The following is a 23,295-nucleotide window of genomic DNA, read 5'->3' as shown; positions in this document are numbered from 1 at the left end:
GAATAAATAGTATTTATCCAAATGTAGATAATCACTGCATGCGCGCATGGCGCATGCAATGCATGATTTTGCATTTACAATTACCTTACATAAAGCTGTTGAAACCATTTTTAAAATCAGTGTGACAGCTTATTTTTATAATTTTAGTGAAAGTTACTTTGATTTCTTTTTTCACAAAAGTTTAAATATTCAGGCTCATTTGGACAGTGAAAGTATTTTATCTCATCTCATCACTACAACTTTTTCAAATTCCCATACAATATAATAAGTAATTCAATATTTTTAAATTCTAAAATAATAATAATTTTAAAAAATAATATTCAAATAATATTTTATTTAACTTTCATCTTAACTCATTTCATCTCAACTCACTATCCGAACCGCAACTTAATATTTTTCTTTTGTGATATATAAAAACTTTTTGTGTTTAACAAATATTTGGAGTTACATTGAACATGCATTATTGTCTTAATAATCTTATAACCACACGGTCCACACCCACATTAATTATCTTAGGAAACAGTAGCAAGCACTGCTTTGTCTATTAGATAGCGTATCTCTTTCTTCCTTCCTTCTTTGGATTCATACCTTTCGAGATCGGTGTAAGAAAAATATTCGCGAGGAATACAAATTAATTGTACATGTAAAAGGGTCCTCGATACGACGATAAATAGAAGGCATGCAGATTGAGTACTGATATGAGCTGCAGAAGCTTGAAAATCTTTTCTACTGCGATCTACAAGATCGATCGAGCGGCCTGATCAGATGCATGCACTCTTCAGGGGGCATGCGGCCAAGTCCTCGCGCATGCAAAAACGTACGTGCTCCTATGAATGCGCCTGATGATTACGTACGTATGGATTAATGGTGGAGATGGAACACAGATTCACAGACAAAAAACGAGGTTGACAGAGTAAGAAAGAGAAACTAACATATATCTCATGATGCATGGCAACAAGTTGCCCATTGGTACGTATGTGGCAAATTCCTCAATTAGATCGAAAACGACATTATGGGTAGGCCAAAAGCTGGCCATGAAATGCAAATAAGTAGTCAACTTTGAAGAGATTTTTTACAAGTTAATTACATGTCTGGCAATCATGCTGCTAACCAAGCCAATGAATGCCACAACTGCTTCTTTCTTTCTTTAGGAAGATCTGTGATTCAGACTCTTTTAACGTAAGGAAATAACCTCCCTCCCCAACTAGACAAAAAAAAAACTATCACGAATGTATAAGCGTTGTGCAATCACTTAAAAAAATAATAAATACAAAATCTAAATTAAAATTAATTTTTTAATAGTAGACCCTACTATTTTTTAAAATGACTGCACGGTACTTACATATTCCATAACTATACGTAACATTACTCAAAAAAAAAAAAACCTTCAGAAGTACCATAAATTTTCTCGAAGCAATTTTAAACATGCTCAAGTCCCAGATCCGAAAACCAGCAGTGACCATCTGCTTGAGTTTTGTTAAACTTAAAATAACTAAAAGCGAGATATTAAGCTCATCCAACAGTCAGGATGGCCGAGTGGTCTAAGGCGCCAGACTCAAGTTCTGGTCTTCGAGAGAGGGCGTGGGTTCAAATCCCACTTCTGACATTGTTTTTAACAAAATTTGGGAATGATTTAGTTGGAGCTGCAATTTCATTTTTTTGGGCCTTCAGAAGTGTGGTTCCATCAAAATAGAGACGAGGAATGACCTAGTAGTTCAACTTTCCAACTTTGACATTGCTTTCCTGCGTTGAGGTTCTTAAGTTTAAAACCAAGAGAGGCTATACCATCTAGCTTACTGTCCTACCTTGGAATTTACTGTCCTGTCTCCGAAAGCCAAATGAGGCGGGACATTTTTCAGGTGAAAAGGTTGGCCCCAGATACATTGGTCCTAGGTAACAAAATTGTAAACAAACACAGACAGAGGCAAGACATGACAGGATTAAGAGAGAGAGAGTAATAATGCTCATCAGGAAATTTACAAGAGAGTTTCACATTTTGCTGGAATGCAAGATCAACTATGGAAGATGTATCGTTCGCATTCTCTCTTTTATACCTATACCCTTTATGTCATCAAAGACAAGACATGATGGCATAGTCCGTCAGCCCAATGCTTGGTACTTTCATTCAGCAGGTGGACTCGTACTGTTTTCTGTGGGCATGTTTTGATAAACTTATTCTGCTGCCCCACGAAATGTGCCCGAAGTTGTGCTTCATTGAGAATGGATAGAGGTATCACTAGACTATATATTTGGCACAACTTTACCAGTTATTTCATCAAATCTAAGAACACAAATCCATTCCAGAGGCTATGCAAGAGCATTGATGGTAATAGATTCCTTGACCGTGTAAAAATAACACCCATTACCGCCCCAAGAAAAATAAGCGGTAGCATCCTCTGTACATTAAAATGTGCTAGAGCAAAGATGACCGAGCTCACCAGTACTGCACACCATACAGGCATGTACTTGGTCAAGGAAGGAAGAAGAAAACCACGAAAGACTATTTCCTCCCAGACAGGAGCACATATTGACACTACTACTGCATACAATGCCATCGCCACGGGATCCCGAGCAAAAATTGACTGCTCAACACTTGAGAGAGTGACAGGCGTAGAAGGTAAAAGTGGCAGTAGGTTAAGGTTGAGCTGTGAGAGCCGATTAACCAAGGGAAACATGAAGCAACCCAGAACCACATCAATATGCCAGTTCCCTCTCAGGCTAAACCTAAACCAATCGGGGGGAAGAGGATAAAACCTAGAAAGGCAACGATAAAGAATTGCAATTCCAGCAATGCCTTCAGTTACATCAGTTATGAGGCTCAACAAGGCTTGTCCTCTAAATGTCAGCGAGTCCTTGTTGAAACCAGCAATGTGGGCTGCAAATGGAATCATCCACGAGCCTATGAACCAGAATGCTGCAATCCATAAAAGCATAACCTGCAATATGGTCTCTGCTGTCCAGGGTACAGTCCACCTGCTCCCAATCACTCTGGACACTGAATTCGCAGCCTGCAAGTTAATCATAGCCAGTTAGTACACACCTTGGTGTATGCTGAAAAATATGTCATACATTTATTAATAATAATTGGTATTGAGGTATAATCAACATTTCCTGGTCTAAAGTAAAATTATATTCAAAATTTCCACATATATGGGGAAATTAATGCCCCAGCAAAGTATTTGGAAATTGGCAGCAAAAGAGGGAGGAGGTTATAGTAGCATCTTGAGTTTACGGTGTAAATTACGAGAAAAAGAGCTTTTATTTCCTTTTCCAACACTTCTAGACAACAATAAAAAGCATCTGTCATGCAAACCCACAAATAAGAAATTTTGTGATTGAATTCCAATTGCACAGCCAACTGCTTCCTTTGGTCTATATGGTTGAATTTGCTCAGGGTATAGCATTATGTTGCGTGGGGGCAGGACCAAAGGAGGGAATGGGAAATCCACAAGAAACAAGATGCAGGCAAAGTCTATGGAAATGAAAGACACATCCAAGGGAGCAAATCTCATGCAAAGAGAAGTGTGATGTGACAAAGTGATAAACAAGAATGGTAGAAGACATGGGGAAGCTAAGAAAGACAAGAAAAGTAGTTATCAGAGTAGAAGGCTCAGGCATCTTTGCTTAGGTGTGCCTATCTTATCTCAATTTGGTTTAAATATTTTATGTTATTTCCATTATTAGAATTATTGTTAGGCTTCAGTTATTCTCTAGTCAAATGTTCTTCACCTATTATTTAAGTCATCAAGTTGAATGACAAAGGGGACTTTGTTTGGCCATTTTCTTCAGCAAACTTAAGTTTGCTAATTTGGGGGTTTGTAAGACCCATTTTCTCCTTTATTTTCTGTTTTTTTTAAGGTAATAAAAAAGACCCACTGTCCTTTCCTGTTCAATGTCCAAATGCAGGTAATTAGGCATGTAACACATCCTACAAGGGAAGTATATATTGCCATTTGGAACAGTTGGCCTACTAATCAATTAACTTAAGACTGCAGGGAAAACTCTACACCTAGGGTTCTAAGAGCAACATCAGCACAAAAGTCAGCTGCCTCACCACAAATGGTAACTCGAATTGTTAGATCTCCTGAATACTATATGACAAAGACACTGATATCAGCCAGACAATGCTTAGATTTCTTTTAACCGAAAAGGGTAATGATTCAAAGTCATATATGGGTTTACATTCCAAAAGAACTAGTCAGTTACAATCAAAGATCCTTATAATCATTATTTTTTTGATAAGTAGATCCTTGGAATCATCATAAAGGCAGCAACAGTTTCTCCCTCTCATGCAATGTGGGTTCCCATTCACCATCTTCTATATTCAATATGAGGTACGAAAATTTTCCACCCCTCAATTCCTAGCGTCCTCGTCAGGCGATTCCCTTATAACTGACACAACCCAAGTTCCACACTTCTGGTTGGAACCGCTCTGATATTGTTTGTAATGACCCAAAAATAGCCAAGCCGCATCTGAACATATACTCCAAAGGACTATTGAATGTTGATGTGGACAGTGCCTCAATGTTAAAACTATAACTTCTTAGGATAATTACAAGAGGCAAGGACTTCTCCCATGTGGGATCTCATTCACCACCTCTTAAAATGAATATGGAATATTACAAAAAGTCTTAATCCAATAAGTCAGTCCATATATTGTTCTTTGATGTATATGAAATGGTGTACATCTAATGCACAATACATAGGCTAAAAATTGAAGAATAGCAAGTATAGCAGCTGAGAGTTATTAACATCAGACACCCATGATAAGGAATGAATAATGACCAGAAGTGTTAATGACCAGAAGTGTTACCTCTCGAAGATTGGACGCCCAATCTCTTTTACTGGTACACGAATTGTCAGTTTCTGAATTCAGTGATTCCTCAGGCAGATAATGTTCGACATATTCGGTCTTTGGGGCTTCTGAAGCAAAACCCTCATGCCTAAAACATGATATTTTCAATTTCTGAAAAGTAAGCAGGAAGAAGAAATTTTTTTATCAACTCAGGACTCACGCCAATACAAACACAAAAGAAGTTGACAAAAATTAACGCCGAACTATTTGATTCATATTCATAAGATCCATACAAATTTAATTCCAATGTTGTACCCTTAATGTTTCGAAATAATAAGTAAAAGTAAATTCAACTACGCCTCTAAACTCAGGTTCCAGACAGTAAAAACCAGAACTTATATTAGCATCTTTTTTTTCCTCTTTTCTTTTCTTAAATGTTGTCAGGAACCCAATATTTAAACCCTAATCAGACGTTAAAATTCACCTAAAAAGAAAAACGGGAACAAGGTTATTCCGGAATCGCTTACGTTCTTAAAGAGGGGCGAATGAGATTGAAAGCTCCGGGAAGTTCGGGTACATGGGCGTAGAGTGCCGGGTCGATTGGAAACCCTAATTCGAGAGATAGAGGGAAGAAGAAGGAAGGGGTGATGGGTGAAACAGCGAGAGGAAGAGGAACTCAACATGAGTCCAATTCCCACAAGACAAGTTCCAAATTCTTGTCTCAACAAGTCTGGGATTTCGATTTTTCAAAGAGGTCGGGAAGTTTGAAATGCCGTTTTAAGAAACTAGTAAAATTTCGACCATCTCCTAATTCTTGGATCTAGAATTTAAAGAAAAACACATAAAATATATTGGAGAATAAATTATTAAAAAAAGAATTCTACCTAATTTATTAATGGACAGCATTACCGGGGACCGATACTTAACCGAAGAAAGTGTACAGACGTACAGTGCAAATGCATTTTTTTATTTTTTTTTCTCTTTTCTTTTAATTATTTTTTATGAAGTTTTAATTATTTTTAAAAAATAAAAAAAATCAATTAACTAATATTTACTTCATTAATCATTCAGTAAAAAATTTAAAAATTAGAAACCCAATTAGTTACTTTTATCAATTCAACTAGTATTTTTTTTTATTAAATACTGAATATCATTCGGAACTTTATAGAAATAATAAAAAATATTATGATCTTTGACCGAAAATTTTGGAGAGTTGAGTTGGATAATGTGACAAATTTAGGACAACCGATAAAACGTGGACCATTTATTTAGATCCCGTTTGAATACAAAAATATTCTCAATACATCTCATCTCATCATTATAATTTTCTTAAATTTTTACATAAAATATAATAAATAATTTAACTTTTTTTAAATCTTAAAACAATAATAATATTAAAAAATAATATTCTAAAAATATTTTATTCAATCCATCTAAAATTATCTTATATCATCTCATTATTCAAACAAGCAGTTAGAGATGTTAACAATTTTTCTTTTTTTTTTTTTTTTTTTTTTTTTTTTTTTTTTTTTTTTGCATTTTTTATTAATTTGTTAGTAGGTGTTATGCCTTTTTTTGGGTTAGGCAAAGCAGTAATTACCTTGTTAGGTGTTAGCCCGTTTCTTACGTCCATATAGAAGACTTTTTAATGGTCTCATTGAACAGAGTTAAAAGCACGTTTTTAATATGGTTATCATGGCATTCCTTTGAGTTTTCACAGACATAAATATTTGCTCAGGGCTTTGTTTAAGAATTGGGTTCCCATCCCACGAGAAAGAGGAAGACAATGTTTAAACTGTTTTGATATTTCTTTCTTAAGGTGAACACTCTTAACTGAAGCACAATAGTTTTGAGCAAAAGGCCAAGCTTTTAAATTCTTGGCTTGGAGTATTCTATAAATAGTAGTGAAAAAAATAATAATAAAATATTAAATAGTAGTAAATAATAATAAATAATAATAATAAAATAATAAATAGTTGTAAGATATTATACTGAGTACCCAAACTAGGCCTAGAGTTCGCGTCCCCAGTAATGGCTCTTAGATTCTTGCCTTCTTATGCCAAGGAAAATACACTCAGAAGGTATGATAACTTATTCTACAGAAAAACAAAAGCAATTTGGAAAATCATAAATGGCAAGCCTTCCAAACTGGAAGATCAGTCCATGATCTAAGATTGAGCTACTTGGCAAAACCAATTAATAGGAGCCTGCATTTAGTGCTACAATAAAATGAATTGAAACAATCATTCAGATGCAGCCTTTCACCCCCTACCATTATGCCCAGTGAAGATTTCAGAGCAACAATTCTCTCAAAAGTCAAAAACCACAAGTGTGACAACATATTGCAATTTCCAGTAGCACCAGAAAAGAAACCTCATGTAACTTAAAATACTTCAGGTATACATGTAGATTCTGCTACACATGGTAGGTCATACCAACTTCAATCAAACAGATATGGGGGATATTCAAGCCCACAGAAAGGGCGCGGCAGTTTTTACGCAAGAAAGAGTAGACGATATTGACTGCAAACTTCTTTAAGAACGATGAATTCCATTTTGCTTTGATATGCGAGTGGCCTACAACATATGCAACCTCAGCATGCTTAGCTTCCACAAGCTCCAAGAGCTCTTGCTTGACATGTAGATCCTTGTATTTTGTATTCACCAACTCAAAATGAACCGTTGGCCTATTGTTGAGATGGATTGATTCCTGTCTATTCATAGACTTCAATTTCTGCAATGTGGCTGACTTGCTGCTAGTCACAGTAGCAGAGGTCAAAGGGCTTGAGCTTTCACCAAAGAATGCAGATTCTGACCTTCTCAATCTAGTCCCAAACTTTTCAGACGTCCTCACAACTGCCATTCGACCATCTACAGAGCCATCAAGAGTACGGGGACCTTCAGCTTCCAGTTGGATGAACTCTGCTATGCTCATCACCAGATCATTTTCAAAATCATCTTCACTGCTATTAAAATCTTTGTAGCCATTTCGGACAATGCAGCGGTACATCCGGTAAGATCTCGGCCCAATCCGGCCAATGAGATACCGTTCTTGAAGGGGTACATAGGGAACAGGAACAGTTTTAACACAGACGAAAACAACTACTTGATAAAAAGCGGGTAAGTTTGTTAAGAAATGGTTAAACATTGCTGGGACTCCAGTTGCCAATTCAGTGTATATGAGGCCAATTCCAGGAACCTTAATGACCCCAAGACTAGGACCCTGTGTCAGTATCCATTTCATGGAAACCTTGTTATGTTGGTCATATAAATACTTCTTCCTGGAACCATAATGCCAGACATACATAATGAATAAGAACACCGCAGCGATCACAAGAGGAACCCAGCCACCTTTAGGGATTCTCATGCAAGAAGATGAAAGGAAGATAAGCTCAATGGATCCAAAGAACAGGATGAATATAAGGGAAAACACAAGACTCTTGTGCCATACGAGGTTGATGATCAGTGACATCAAGCAAGTTGTCACAAATGTGACAGTCAGATATGCAATCCCTGAAATTAACAAAGCCATATTAGCTATTTCCAAAGAAATTGGGTGACAAAGAGTGAGAGAGAGAGTGAAAGAGAGAGAGAGATCACACTGAATTTCCTTTTACCATGTCACACAAAGGATATGATGATAAACGGATTATTAGTTATTCCAACTTTTGATGGATCAACACACACCTCCAGCCAACTAGTTAGTAACTACCATATCTTTTATTTCTCAAAGTTGGCCATAAAAGCAGGTGATAGCGAATCCAGAGGCGGATTCCAAGACTCCAGGCACTGTTGGAAATGTTAACATGATTTATGTAACCATTCTTGATGATGTAGGTTTGGATGGAAACAAAATGGCAACCAAAATGACCTTTCAATCAAGAAGAAAATATTCATCTAACACACATTCCACTAATACTCATCAATTTCTTTTAAAAAAAAAAAAGTACACACCATGGAATAAAAAGGGGTTACACAAGCAGCTTCCCTTTCTGATGTCTCTCCCATTGAAGTCATCCAACTCCAAATTCACCATTAGCAACATTCAGGTAAACTTCAGGCAGAATAAAACTTGAAATTCTCTCGAACTTCACTCAAATATTTCCACACATGGGTTATTTAGGACATATGGTCACATTCTGTTTACAACTTGATGCTATTCCATGGCACGAGATCATACAGGCAATCAACCAGCAATCTCTCTCTCTCTCTCTCTCCCTCTCTCTCTCAATATATACATATCTAACCAGCACTGTATCAAAAAAAAAAAAAAAACTCCAAAGTCAAACACGAAAGTGATGCACACAAGAATGATACATGTACACAAATACACCCATGAGAGAGGACAATTATATTAAAATGAGCAGCTTAACATATATCTTGACAAAAAAAACTTACCATAAGCATTTCCAATAGGATTCACATCTCGAAAACCAACTGTGACAGCCAGATTGAGAATCATAAGGATCCAGTTTATCTCAGGAATGTATATCTGACCAGGGATCCACCTCCTTGTATGAACAACCTTGACACGAGGGAAACATCCTAATGCATGGCATTGTTTGACAATTGAGATTGTGCCAGATATAACAGCCTGACTGGCGACCATTGCAGCAAAAATTGCCACCACAAGCATTGGCCAAAATAAGGGATCTACAAACATGGCAAGAATATTGCATTAAAAAATAATTAAAATGTAAGTCACTCCCCTTCAATGGTGATTCAACAGGAGTTTTAGCTGAGTTAAATTTCTCAATTTAACTGAATTACATTTATCAACACTTCACTTAACCAGTAACCATGTACACAGTATTGCTATCATCATGATATCGCATTTGGACAAAGAAATATTGTTCAGACAATTGAAAATTGTAATGTCAATTACTTGGATCGCATACAATATTCTAGGGTATTTACAATGCTTTTGAGGTTTTTATGACTTCCCAAATGATATCACCATGGAAACTGTCTGAATGGAATTGAATTATTTAGTAAACCGTTTTACAAAATATGGTGAAATGGAAGAATCTGAAAAGGGAGAAAAAAAAAAAAAAGAAAGTAGAAGAAGAAGAAGAAGAAGAAAGAATTTGACTTGTCCACTTGTTCAACAATTTTTCCATTTTTCTTGTTTATATATGTTATCTCTTGGCAGAATAATTAAAAATGCTGAAGTCAGTCAGTTTACATCATCAGGTGCTACAGGTGTAACGAAGCTGAGGCAAAGTAGAGTTTATTTGTAGGTGGCTTAGAGTAATGGGCATTAAGCTATAGGTTGGAAGATCATTGCTTGATCTGAGCTAGGAAAAATGAGTAGGCCATGCTCAGTTTGACTCAGTTTGCAAAGACAAGCAAATCTTCACCAGGATCCAAGGTCTACCCACATGTTTTTCAGTTTCTCTCCGTCTCTCCAAACTCTTAGGCTGCAGAACTGTGGAAGTCAATGAGATAATGAGAAGTAGAAAAACAGAACTACACAAATGACTACATTCAAAAAGAAAAAAAAACCCATGAGTTGAAGTTGGGAGGGGGAGGTCCTCCCCCCTCCCACCCCACCAGCCGCCACCCCTCCCGGTGCTGGGTTTTTTTTTTTTTTCCTTTTCATTATTTCTTATTATCTACTATATTTAGTTATTTATTTATTTAATTATTGTTTTTTATCATTTTTTCTTTGCTATACATTATTTTTATTAGTAACAAAACATGATTATTATTAGCTTTTTTTTTATTTTATTTCTTAAGAAAATATGCAAATTTAACCTTAGCAATGAAGATATTTTAGACAACTCGTTCGAAAAATCAAGGGCTTCGTTAAATTTAATTGTGCAGAGTACGAATTGTTGTTCTTTGAAATTTAGAGCGCAATTAAAGAGGGTGGTAGTTCAAGAATGCAAAATTAAATTTTCTAAAAAGTAAACTTTCAACTAGAAAGAAAACAACAAGAAACTTTGATATAACAGCAATGGTAAGCTAATTGAGTGACTCAGATCATCAACTGAATCAAATCCAGCCAGGAATCTAACTAATTACTAGTCATGTGCCAATGATAAAAGAGAGAGAGAGAGAGAGAGAGAGAGAGAGATCAGGAATTCACCATCATGGCATATTATAGCCAACAGGATGACGTAAGAAGTGGCATTCATCAGGGAGAGTTCCCTTCTCCCCACCCACCCCCAAAAAAAAAAAAAAAGAATGACGTCAACTATAATTACCCCTTCAATAAACTTACCAGGAATGGAAGCATAAAAGCTCATAGATACTTCGGAAACATTCTTTGAAAGAAATGCAGCTTGGCCCATATATTGAAGTATTAAACATGGGTAAATAAGACAAGAAAATGTGACCTGCACAAAGCAAAAACTATTTAGAGTTTTACTAGCAGTTGTTAACAAATTGATGAAATAATGATCACATAAATTTATATTAAAAAAACTTGAGCCACAATAATAACAAGCACAACCTTAAAATACAAGGAACTACTCAACTCCAGATTGTGGGAAAAGGGGAAACCTGTCCCATTTGACCAAACATATGACAAAAGAGAATCCGGGCTCAGCATATCAAAGTTCCCCTGAGACTTTTCCTTTTTGACCATCTACATTGGATGGGAGGATCAGAACCACTGATTCAAAATGGGAATATTTTGGAATATTTTTCAATTGACATCCTTTACCATTTTATGACAAAATCTTCTGTGGCATCCACCACAGAAAAATAGAAGAGAAATGTAAACCAGAAATTGAGAGTTCTGGAGATATACTTGCCAGTTAAGCTGATCCTCATAGAAAGATGCTAGGTTATTGTTTTGATTCCTAGTACATGGATTGTTTTCCTGCCCCAAAATCAAGCCCCATCAACAAAGCCAGGCATGATACCTCCCAAAGCGTATAACATTGCCATAGTAATGAACCACTGGATCCCATAACTCCCCTTCCCCTATAAGAAACCGAGGGGTAAGATGGCAGACGATCATTTTGATGCTAGGCAATCATTTTGATGCCCCACAGCAAGAACGTGAAGTTGGTGCCTAGTACAGGGAGATGATGCATTTTGAGGATAAATAGTTAGAAAGGCCGTTTTCCTGCCCCAGCATCAAACCCCATCAACAAAGCCAGGCATGATACCTCCCAAAGAGTAAAAAATTACCAAAGTAATGAACCACCAGACCCCATACTCCCCTCCCCCTATCAGAAAATGCGAGGCAAGATGAACACCACGAAACATTCGTTGGTATTTGATTCTCATATGCAGGTGTGAAGCTAAAAATTAGACTTACAGGGGCCAGACAACATTAAAGTACCTTTTAGGCGGCCAAGAGCAGAAGAAAATGCCAAGAAAAATTTTAAAAATCAGATTTTTGTCCTTTCCCTCCTTAGCTTCGCCCTTGCCCATGTCCCAAGTGAGTTACAAAAGGAAGAGTAACGAAACAGGATCTATTTCAAATATAGAAATATAAGGGATAATTGCACTTTACCTTTCAAATTACCAATTTGTTTTTTTGCAAAATGATCACCAATGAGCAAACTCACTCCTTTTGCAATTTGCCCCCTCTTTTAAGATCCAACCCTTAAAGAGGATAAATTACAACTTATGTTTTAAATTGGGGAGCTCAGCAACAAATTTAGTAGTTTGGTGATTATATTGCAAAAGGAGCGATAGTTTGGAGGGGTTAAAGTGTATTTTTCCAAAAGATAAAGGAGCAGTAGACCAATTCAAGATAACTTCTATAAGCTTCGACAACAGTTTACCTCGATTTAAATCAACAAGCTCTTTCCATTTTGATCTAAATAACCTAGAGGGTAAAACTTTGAGAGTCGGCTCTGCTTGATCTAATTTTGCTGGATACCGTAATGTTCACAGTTATAATGCTTGAGCAGCATTATCTTCCTTTTCCCTTGACTCGATGCACTTATGTATTACCCCAAATTGAGGATATAAGAGCATTGGCATTGGATTGGCTATTTTATTCTTCAAATTTTGACAAATATGTAACTTTTTCACTTTTAGCTAATCATTCAAAACTTAAAGTCTACATTGGATTAGTCATCACACTCTCTATAATAATAAAATATTATTATTTTATATTTTTATATTTTTATAATTAATTAATTCTATTTTCATAACCTCCTATAATCTCCAATAATTATATTCATTTTCATTTTCACAATCAAATAAACAAAATTTCATTACACGATATCAAGGAAAAGAGCCGCGGGAGAGAGAATGAGCCGAAATATAATAAACAATGGGTTTAGACTTGCTACAGGACTTTTCATATTTGAAAAGAAAAATGAAATTACTGTAGCTCATATTTGAGATGAAAAGTCTTTGGCTAATTCAATGTGGGCCAGTTATTGTTAAAATTAGTCAAATATAAAGATGAAAAGGTATTTGGCCAATCCAATGCCAATGCTCTGAGGGTGGTGAATGGAATCTCATATTGCTTAGGAGAGAGAGAGAGAGAGAGAGAGAGCAGCTCTTGCCCTTTATAATGATTTTTTAGAAAAATACTCCAGCCACAAAGTTATTACACAAAAACAATCACACAAACTGATGAAGCTTAATATGATTTATCAGATTGTAAAGTTATTTTTATTGTAAAGTAGATCGACCAGATCAGATGAAGCCACCTCAGTTTGTGGGATTAATTTGTGTAATTCATTTGTGGATGTAGCACTACTCATGATTTTAATGGGCTCCAATTGTAACCTTGACTAGTTCTTAGGAGTGTAGGCTCAAATGTGACTTGAGTTTTCCTTGGATTATTACAAATGATATAAGAGACAAGTTCCAATAAAAATTGTAGGCTTTCAGCTGTACCACCTACAATAGAATAGCCTAATGAGCACGTAAGAGATTTTAAGGGGGGTTGTAATGAGGGTGGTGAATGGAATCCCCCTTGCCAGGGAGGGAGAAGCTATGCCCCTAAAAGTCGCTTTCTTTGGTTGACTGGCCTCTCACAGGAAAATTCTGACCATAGACAAGTTGAGAAAGCGTGGTTTTTTCAAAAATAGATTGGTGCTTTATGTGCAAATGGAATGGCGAATTGACGGACCATCTTCTTCTCCATTGTAATGTGGCGAAGGCTTTATGGGATGAAATCTTTTTGAGGCTGGACATTGCTTGGGTGATTCCTAAGAGGGTGGTGGATCTTTTGGCTTGTTGGAGTGGAATACGGGAAAATCGTCAAGTAGCAGATTTTTGGAAGATGGTGCCACTATGTCTTACGCGGTGTATATGGAATGAAAGGAATGGAAGATGTTTTGAAAACACAGAACGCTTAATTTTTTTTATTTTTTATTTTTTTTTGGAGGGGGGGGGGGGGGGGAAGGGACTTATTTTTCCAATCTTTGTTACTTTGGGCTAAGGCTATTGTATTAGAGGGGGTTAATTTTAACGACTTGTATGCTTCTTTTGTTCGTAGGCTGTAATTAGGTATTCCTCTCTTGTATACTACCTGTGTACTTGGGCTATGCCTAATTATGAGGATCAATAAGTTTTTTTACTTATTAAAAAAAAACTTTGACTAGTCTATTTGGAGTATAGGCTCATACGTGGCTTGAACTTTCTTTGAGTCGTTACAGCTTAAGCGATCCATGGCGAGGAAGCAAAGGAAAAGATGAGGAAAAAAATACCGGTAGACAAGCAAGAAAATTTTATGTCCTAATAGAAAGTACACATACTCTCATAACAAAAAGCAGTTGAAATGAAGTTTGCATACTCGCATTGATTGGTAGTCCTAAAATTTCAAAGAATTGATAACATATAACACACCAAAACACAAGTATTTAATGCAGTATAATTACCTTCAATTTTTTTATCGTTATCACTTATTGTCCAAACAAGTAGGTCCATCCAAAGATTTAAATAGGATCGAGATCTTCTAATCTATGGGGAGAGTTGTTTAACCCTTTAATGCCGGTAATGTAGCATTCAAGAATTTTTATTTTAACCAAAATATGAAAACCCGAAGCCTCTATCAGAAGTAAGCTTCAAAAGTTCTAAGCATTATTACCCATTTAAGGCATTAAGTTGCATTAATGACCATATTTCATTCTTGTGGCTTCAATATTGTTACCCAAAAACATTAGATATGGAAACAGAACCCTATTCTGCAATCAATCATTTTACATACCCTCATTGATGCTGCGGTGAAGTAGCCAAGTTCTGCAAACATTGCTTCGGTTCCTGCAGTCAACAAGAAAATTCCACATGGATTGACAAGTGCAGAGCTTAACAAACCAGAAGAGATTCCAAAGGCCATATTTACCAGCAACACAGAGTATTATTCCTCCAAGAGAAACCCAGCCATCTTTTCCTGTGTCCTTAAAGAACTTGTAAATATAATATGGAGAAAGAGCCTGGTATACCCTTGGATTCCACTTAATGACATTGTAGACACCAACAGTAGCAATCGCAAGTACCCATAGAATCATGATGGGAGCGAACATAAATGCCACCCTGTGGCTGCCTCGGTGTTGCAAGACAAAAAGACCGACCAGTAAAATACAGGCAATAACAATCACGATACCTGTGTAATTATTTGTGTTGGCAAATTCAATTGAAAGTCAGAAAAAAGACAGTAAACTGAATTCCATCACATGCTTCCAAGGTTAACAAATAGATATATATGTATAAAAGAATAGCACTTTTATATGCCAAAAGCAGACAATTCCTGAAAATACCCCCCCCCCCCCCCCAACTCTTACCCTCTTGCTAGGCATTGATGCTGAAAGGATCAGAAAATAAATTATGTAAAATTTAGGTTCCCTTTGCCAATGTGAACTCAGGCATACAACATTGTGGGTTCAAAAAGGTTGTAGCTCTCATGTATAGTCCTCTTAGTTCTCATCATAGCATTTCCTGTCTCATTTTCCTCATAACTTTAGACTGAGATCTTCCCTCATAACTTTGTACTGAAATCTTCCTTGTACAGAATGAGGTCAACTTATCATAAGATCATAGATCATAACACTTCTCAAGTTAGATACCCTTTTCAGAAAGACATATAATATTAACTTTCAAATTTCATTGATAAATTACTTATAAAAAAAAGTTTCCTTGGTAAATCACAAACAAGTTGAAGACATATGCATACATTTGTATATTATTTTTCTCTTTTCTGAGAGTCATACTCACTATTATGCAGATTTGTCGCTTGAAATTTTAGGCCCTCAACAGATGAAAGAACTGCCAAAACAGGATATCTATTAGCACAGGTAGAAAACAAAAGGTGCACATAACCATGTAGTGATGGCAAAATCGAGCAGTAGAAGTTCAACTGAAAAACTCAAAAAAAAAAAAAGTGGAGAAAGAAAGTGCATTTACCAGAAATTGCAGGAGTTAAGACACCAACACTAATTACCATGCAAGCACCAAATAAGGTAACAATCAGTAAGCCAGTTTTTGCGCTTTTATGCCTCTCAACGAATCGTCTGATTATAGAGGAAGGTATACTTCTATTTGAGAAACCTCGGTAATGATACGTGAAGAGCTCCTCATCCGCTGCTTGATAATTAGGCAGCAAAGAGAATTTTGCATTTCGGCAAAGGAGTGAATATAATGCCATAATTCCTCCTGCAAATGACTAAATGGTCATAGATAAATCGAAATAGAAAACAAAGGAAAACAACTTCTAGCATCTTTGGGGGAAAATTTTGAAATCGTTACCTTCACCATTGTCATTTGCATTCAGCATGATAATGACATACTTCAACAGCGAAAGAAGGGTAAAAGTCCAAAAAATCAAGGAAAACACCCCAAATATTGCATCCTCAGTTTGATAATTACCCAAACTCCCAGAAAATGTACACTTGTAAACATAAAGTGGGGAAATGCTCAAGCCACCAAAAACTAGTCCAAAGCTCTGATATACCAAAATGAGAATTTTTTTGCGCTGACGTCGACCTTCAACCTGTTTAAATACGGAAAGAAAGTAAATTTGGGAAGCTAAACAATTATTGGATCATTCAAGCAGTTGCATGAAGAAAGCGATAAAAAGATATCATTGGTTTTGCAATCTTACCTTTTAGATGAGAAACATGTCCTATCATGCTGCAGAGTTCCATGGATTTCAAAGTAGTTTCTTTTAACATAAGTTATTATCTTATCGCGAGATAGAAAGGGAGAGTAATAAATGATCTTTTCTGAATACCAAAATAGTAGATAAGTACCAAATCAATCTTCGTTTGATTGTTCCCATCAACATTTCCTAGTTGAATTCTCAAAATATCTATATCTTACCCAAATTTCATAATGTATTTTTCAATCAGCCTCATCAAACTCCAACTCTCAAAGCATTAACCGTGCTTGAATCTATTCCAAAGTGCTCGCTCGAGCTCAAAAAAGGGAGAAAATCAAAATAAAAAGACTCAAGCGGGTGACGTTCCAAACGGTTACATCTAAGCTTTTTTACTCCAGACTGCTCAGCCAATTTTCTCTTGCATCACGAAACCAAAAATTCGATCAATTGCTTCCAGCACGGTTTCACACTTTGAACTCAATCAGATATGATAAGACTTTAATCAAATAATACCATAATATGAACCAGCAACAAAAAGAAAAAGAGGGTAAATATGCGTGTGTGCGCGCGCGCATACATATAAGAAAGAAAAAAAAAAACGAATTAAACACTGTTTGATTATCTGAAAGTATGGACAAATAAACTAGCTAAACAAACGAATTTGGTTTCGATGTGAGAGACGGAGACGTACCATGGTCGTTCTTCTCCTCCTTTCTCTGTCGCTAAATTGCTGAAAACGAAGAAGCTCGAAGCGAATGCGTTCGGGATTTTCTATACATATATATATATACGTAGAAAGTTTTTTCTTACGACGAACAGATTGGAATCTCGCAGGTTAAAAGGACTGTTTCGTCTCTCTTTTTTTCAACTGAGAAAAGACAACCAAAGAAAAAAAAGGTATACTTTTATCGCTCATTCGTTGCTGTCGGTGATTTTTTATTCCAAACTTTCTACTATTTTATCAATACAGAAATTTTAAACATAATAATTTATATATTATCGTAATTTAATCATTAATTTGATTCATTAAATTATAAATTTCTTTGTTATTATAAAACAAAATTTGACATATTCTATTATATTAATTCATTTTATGGTATCAATATTACTGTGTAATTAAATATTTCTATTATATATTAAAAGATCATAGAAATTCATGTATAATAAGCAAGATGCCCTTCAACTCTCCAACTCAGGGCCGCTTAAGGCTCTATTTAGTTAAATTCATTTGAGTTCAACTTAGTTCAGTATAATTTTAAACTAAGTCTAACATTTAAATACCTAACTCTCAAATTATTTAATTTATCTCAATTCAAAATATCTTTACACGTGAAACTCACAATTTTTTTCAATTCAAAATCTATTTACACATAGAATCTATAATCTTTTTCAATTTCTCATAAATATATCTAAACACATCTTAACATCCAAATATATTTAAACTCATCTTACGTGAATTCCATAAAATTTACTCTATAATCTCAACTCACTATTATTCATAAAAAATTAATTCAGTTTAACTCAACTTAATATCTAAATGCACCCTAAATGTTTTATTTGAAAAGGGTAACTACTTTTTTAGAAAATTTTAAAATGTACTGTTTTTAAATTAAGGGACAATGCTAGGTTGCACGCGTTCCAAATATGCACATCAATCAAAATAAGTTTTTTTTTTTCTTTTAAGTATTTTTTAAACATTTTTAACCATTAAGAGAAAATAAATAAAATATAAATTTATTAATCACTACTTCTTTAATCATTAAGAAAAAAATAATATATATATACGAGTGGACAGATATAGTGGACACATTTAGAAGTCATGTTAACATTTTTTATTAAAATAAAATAACCTATAAAAATAATTCGACCAACACAATTGAATAAGATCTCTTAAGGATTTTGCCTACTCGCTCCCTGCTTAGATGGTGCTTTGCCCTCAATGATGATCAAGCTCTTTGTCCTATCTGTAATTCTGAGGAGGAGATTGTTTCTCATCTTTTTCTTAGATGCTTTTAGTCAAGGATTCTTTGGCGGCAATCCCTTGGCCTTTAAATATTGAAAGATTAGTAAGCTGCAAATCCAGCCCCAATATTCTCAAAACTTCAAAATCTTTGCAATCTTAACAATGTATTGTCTATGGTTCCACATAAACCAAATTGTTAGGGGTGTAAAAAAAAATGAATCGGTAAACCGGATTGGACCGAATCGATGGGTTTGGTCCAATATCGATTTTATTTTTCTTAAAACCGATTAAAATCAGTCCGGTTCCAGTTTTTCTTTTTCTAAAATTGAATCAAACCGGTTCATATATATATTATAATTATATATATTGTATATAATTTTTATATATAATATATAATTATATATAAAATAGTTTTGTATTATATGATAAATTACTAATTAATATAATATTAAAATTTAAAATCTTATATCACTATAATATATTGTAATAATAGTTATACTAATATTATATAGTGCGTATTAATAGTTATACTAATACTATATCACTATGTATTATAATATACTATAATATATCACTACATTATATATTATAATATATCACTATAGTCTATAATATAATATATCACTCTAGTTTATAATGCAATTATAATATATATTATAATATACTACAATATATTATCACTATAGTATTTTATACTATAATATGCTATTATATATATATATATATATATATTATAATATAGTATATAGTATATTAAAACTAGAAAACCGAATCGAACCGTAACGAAATTGATAAAACTGGAAGTACCAGTTTAGGAAGATAACCAGTGCGGAATCGGTTATTGAAAATATAAAACTGGTGCATACCGGTTCGGTTCCAAATTTTATCTAAAACCGAAACAATTACACCCTTACGAATTATCCATGGTTCTCAGATTGTTCCTATAGATCACTTCATTAAAAATGTTCTTAAGCTTTATCAAGAACACAATAGGGCATGGAGAGAGATAATCAATATTGAGGTAAATCCTTGGATACCACCTGCCAGAGGAAAGATTGTTGTTTCATTTGATGTATCTGTTAGACCTTATGGTAGTACTGTAGCAACGGTTTGTAGGGATCATTTAGGGAATATAGTAGCATGTGCAACTGAGTTCACTCGCAACTGTAACCCCAATAGTGGTGCGGCCTTGGGAGCTTTGTTAGGCATTCGATTGGCAACAGAAAAGAAATGGAAGAGTATCAGCATTGAAGGTAACTCGCAAGTAGTAATTTCTGCTTTGAATAATCCTCTCAACAATTCAGACTAGGCAATAGAAAGGATAATTCGAGATTCAAGAGTGCTACTTAGTAACTTTGAAGACTGGAAAGTAATAAAAATATATCGGACTCAGAATCGATGCAAGCATCAAATTGCGCAATGAGTATCCTCTAAATCGAAAATTTTAGAAATTTTCAGTAACTGGATTCATCAATGTCTACTAGAATTTCATAGTGGGAATGACCCACCTCATTGTAACTTTAGTTTCTTTTCTTTTTTGTATTTGAACCTTGTTTTGTAATTGGATCTTTAGTTTTTTTTTTTTTAATGAAGTATCTTTGGAAGAACTTAACATTATTCACTGCCTCACACTTCACATCCTATAAAAAAATAAATAAATAAACTGTAGGTATGAGATGTGAAAATAAATAGTGGTTAATGAGTAAAATTCGTCTTTAAACTATTTGTAGTGGCTTAAATATCCTCAAACAATTTTCTCACTTGATCCCTTGGATTAGTTATTGAGCTATACGAGTCCTTACCTGTTGTTATTATTATTATTATTATTATTATTTATTTTGGATCTTAGAACTAAGTGCTAAGATGCTACAAACCTAAGCAACAGTGAATAAAGCATCAAATTAACACTCAAAACGTTATATGAGAGAGGAGCAGATGAAAGGAGATAAAAATTTTGTAAATAGTAATAAGATGGTTTGTGAATAGTAGTGAAATAATTTGAGTTAAATATTTTTTAGATTTTAGAAAAAGAGAGAAAAAATTGAATAAAAAAATATTACAAAATTAAAATATTGTTAAAACATAATTTTTTGATGTTATTTTTGTTTTTAGATTTGAAAAAGTTAATTATTTTTTATTTTTTTATTTAAAAGTTTGAAAAAATTATAATGATTAATTTAAAAGTATTTGTGTTTAAATGATGCTTATAAAAGAGATGAGATGAGATGAGATGAAAATTTTTTCCAAACATCCCCTAATTTTGCATCATAAAGTGGTGGACAAAGAATAGGTCAATGTCATATTTAATTAGGCAAGGCTTTTATGGGTTGTTTGGATTGAGAGTCTCTCAACTCATTTTATTTGATCATTATAATTTTTTCAAACTCTCATATAAAATATAATAAATAATTTATTTTTTTAATTTTAAAATAAAAATAATATTTTAATAATATTTTATTTTATTTTTAACTTTTATTTGTATCATTTCAACTTATTATCTAAACTTCTCTTAATTTTAGAGAAGGATGTCAATTTGACTGATTTTTTATTTTATGATAAAAACTAAAAAGACAAGAAGCCTGTAAATGGATGGATGTCTTTCATAGGACTGCTCAAAAAGAAGTCGATAGAGCCAAGATGATGATCAATTTCTGTACATTTTGGCAATGTTTATTAGATGATATTATCTCTTTTTTTAATGGGCATCGGGGATTTTGACTGATTGATTTGTAAAATTGTATGCCTTTCTCTTTTGTCCCTTCGAAGAAAATGATAGCAGATTTAAAGCCGTGAAAATCATTAAGCATTGTTCACTGCAGTGATCTTGATTCTTGACTTTGTCTGTGTGAATAGCTTTCAGCGTCGGTCGGTACTCGAGCAAGCAGGGCAGCCAGCTTGGCCGAGCAAAAATCTAAGGTGTGTTTGGTTACCAAACTCACCTCAACTCATCTCAACTCATCATTATAATTTTTTCAAATTTCAATATAAAATATAATAAACAATTTAACTTTTTCAAATTTTAAAATAATAATAATATTAAAAAATAATATTCTAACAATATTTTATCATCACAACTCAACTCAACTCAACTCACTTCAACATCCACACACACCCTAAAAGTTTGATTCTGTCTCCGATTCGGCATTGATTCTGTTCCAGTTCCACTCTGCAGAATAAATTTTCTTAATCAAAAAAATTGGAGTCAGGTGTACTGACTCGGACTCTGACCCTAATATTATACATATTTTATAAATATATATATTATATTAATTATATATAAATATAATTTATATGTAAAAATACGAAAATACATGTTAAAAAATAGAATCTAAATGAACTAATACAGAATATGAAAATGGTGAAGGTGTGTACTTGCGGAAGCTATGTTTGAAGAATGCAGACAGATAGATCTTTCCCTCCTTGCTCCTTACAAATTATCAACTATCAGTGGGGCAAGTCAATAGACATATAGAAAGGAGGAAGGACCCAGCCTCTTACAAAAGAAAATTTATAGAGTCCTTCCATTAAGGACTCAAATTCCAATGGGTCTATAAAAATTTCAGAATAAAGACCCTTGAGTTTCCAAGCCTACATACGTAATTTTACCACAATATAAATAGGATATAATCCTATATTACTAAGGTGCAATAAACCCCAAATGATCACTCAACTTAATGGGTTAAAACAAAATACCATTGTGAGCTATATATATGTCTAACCCGTTTTATAAAACATGCAATCAAATGAAGTCCATATTTAAAATTATTATAACATTATATAGCTACTTAAATTTAATAATATACTAGTATGAGTAAATTATTATAAAAATAATATATTTATACTATAATATAAATTGACTATTACTAATGTGTAACACTAATGCATAATATCATTTAATACTATGTATAATGTATAAACACGAATATATAAATTTATAATAACATGTAATATTAATATATAATAACTAAAGTATAATAACATATACTAGTAATATATAATAATCAAGGTATAATAATATGTAATTCTAATGTATAAACATTAACATATAATATTAATGTATAATAACATTAATTTGTACAATGATTTATTTTTTCAATTTTTGTCATTTTTAATAAAATAGAAATTGAAGAACTATTTTTTAAAAAAAAAGTGAAATCTAGAAGTCTAAATCTGGTTAGTGAGAGTCCAAAATAGTCAGATTGAAAGTTCAAATAGACTAAGAAAAAAACTCAATACAAAGTCTAAATCTAGTTAGTGAGAGCCCAAAATAGTCAAATTGAAAGTTCAAATAGATTAAGAAAAAAACTCAATTCAAAAGTCCAAATCGTAGGTCGAAGTTGAAGTTAGAGTTGGAATGGAGGCTATATGAATCAGAGTCGGAATCGGAAGTCGGATTCGACCTTCGACAAAGTCGGGGTCGAAGTCAAATGTAGGGCACTCCGACTCCGATTTTATCGATGCTCAACCTTATGAGTAGCACTATTGGTCATGCAAAATTTTAGCTTAAGCATATGATTTT

At 34.0% G+C, this 23,295-nt stretch overlaps 2 protein-coding genes and 1 non-coding gene across 4 annotated transcripts; 1 reads left to right on the top strand and 2 right to left on the bottom strand.

The window, feature by feature from the left end:
- The first annotated feature begins 1,522 nt into the window (after positions 1-1,522).
- On the top strand, positions 1,523-1,606 carry TRNAL-CAA. Its single transcript has one exon. It is a non-coding gene; the product is annotated as a tRNA-Leu (tRNA).
- Positions 1,607-1,944: 338 nt separating this feature from the next.
- On the bottom strand, positions 1,945-5,650 carry LOC121236047. Its single transcript, XM_041132541.1, has 3 exons — positions 5,323-5,650; positions 4,814-4,966; positions 1,945-3,008 (listed from the first exon to the last, which is right to left on the bottom strand). The coding sequence occupies exons 1-3, from the start codon at positions 5,476-5,478 to the stop codon at positions 2,268-2,270; spliced, it is 1,050 nt and encodes a 349-aa protein (XP_040988475.1). The 5' UTR covers positions 5,479-5,650; the 3' UTR covers positions 1,945-2,267.
- A 1,261-nt stretch (positions 5,651-6,911) lies between these two features.
- Positions 6,912-17,664, bottom strand: LOC121234522 (potassium transporter 3). 2 transcript variants are annotated; one of them, XM_041130479.1, is made up of 9 exons: positions 17,505-17,664; positions 16,462-16,705; positions 16,120-16,368; positions 15,931-15,981; positions 15,062-15,322; positions 14,927-14,979; positions 11,021-11,135; positions 9,193-9,447; positions 6,912-8,307 (listed from the first exon to the last, which is right to left on the bottom strand). In XM_041130479.1, the coding sequence occupies exons 1-9, from the start codon at positions 17,505-17,507 to the stop codon at positions 7,211-7,213; spliced, it is 2,328 nt and encodes a 775-aa protein (XP_040986413.1). In that variant the 5' UTR covers positions 17,508-17,664; the 3' UTR covers positions 6,912-7,210. The 2 variants fall into 2 exon arrangements, with proteins under 2 accessions (XP_040986413.1, XP_040986414.1); XM_041130480.1 differs by lacking the exon at positions 17,505-17,664 and adding an exon at positions 16,817-17,322 and having other exon boundaries at positions 16,120-16,378.
- Positions 17,665-23,295: the final 5,631 nt, after the last annotated feature.

The sequence above is a fragment of the Juglans microcarpa x Juglans regia genome, chromosome 6D, assembly GCF_004785595.1.
Source record: "Juglans microcarpa x Juglans regia isolate MS1-56 chromosome 6D, Jm3101_v1.0, whole genome shotgun sequence".
NCBI lineage: Eukaryota > Viridiplantae > Streptophyta > Magnoliopsida > Fagales > Juglandaceae > Juglans > Juglans microcarpa x Juglans regia.
This window is presented reverse-complemented; position numbering and strand designations above follow the sequence as displayed.

Bases quoted from the DNA above. Each gene is read 5' to 3' on its own strand.
- LOC121236047 (XM_041132541.1), bottom strand. From the start codon at position 5,478: ATGTTGAGTTCCTCTTCCTCTCGCTGTTTCACCCATCACCCCTTCCTT. The intron at 4,967-5,322 runs GTAAGCGATTCC...CTTACTTTTCAG, and splicing joins ATTCGCCCCTCTTTAAGAAC to AAATTGAAAATATCATGTTT. The intron at 3,009-4,813 runs GTAACACTTCTG...ATTAACTTGCAG, and splicing joins GGGCGTCCAATCTTCGAGAG to GCTGCGAATTCAGTGTCCAG.
- LOC121234522 (XM_041130479.1), bottom strand. The intron at 15,323-15,930 runs GTGAGTATGACT...ATAATTACACAG, and splicing joins AGCGACAAATCTGCATAATA to GTATCGTGATTGTTATTGCC. The intron at 11,136-14,926 runs GTATGTAAAATG...TGCTTTGTGCAG, and splicing joins TCACCGCAGCATCAATGAGG to GTCACATTTTCTTGTCTTAT.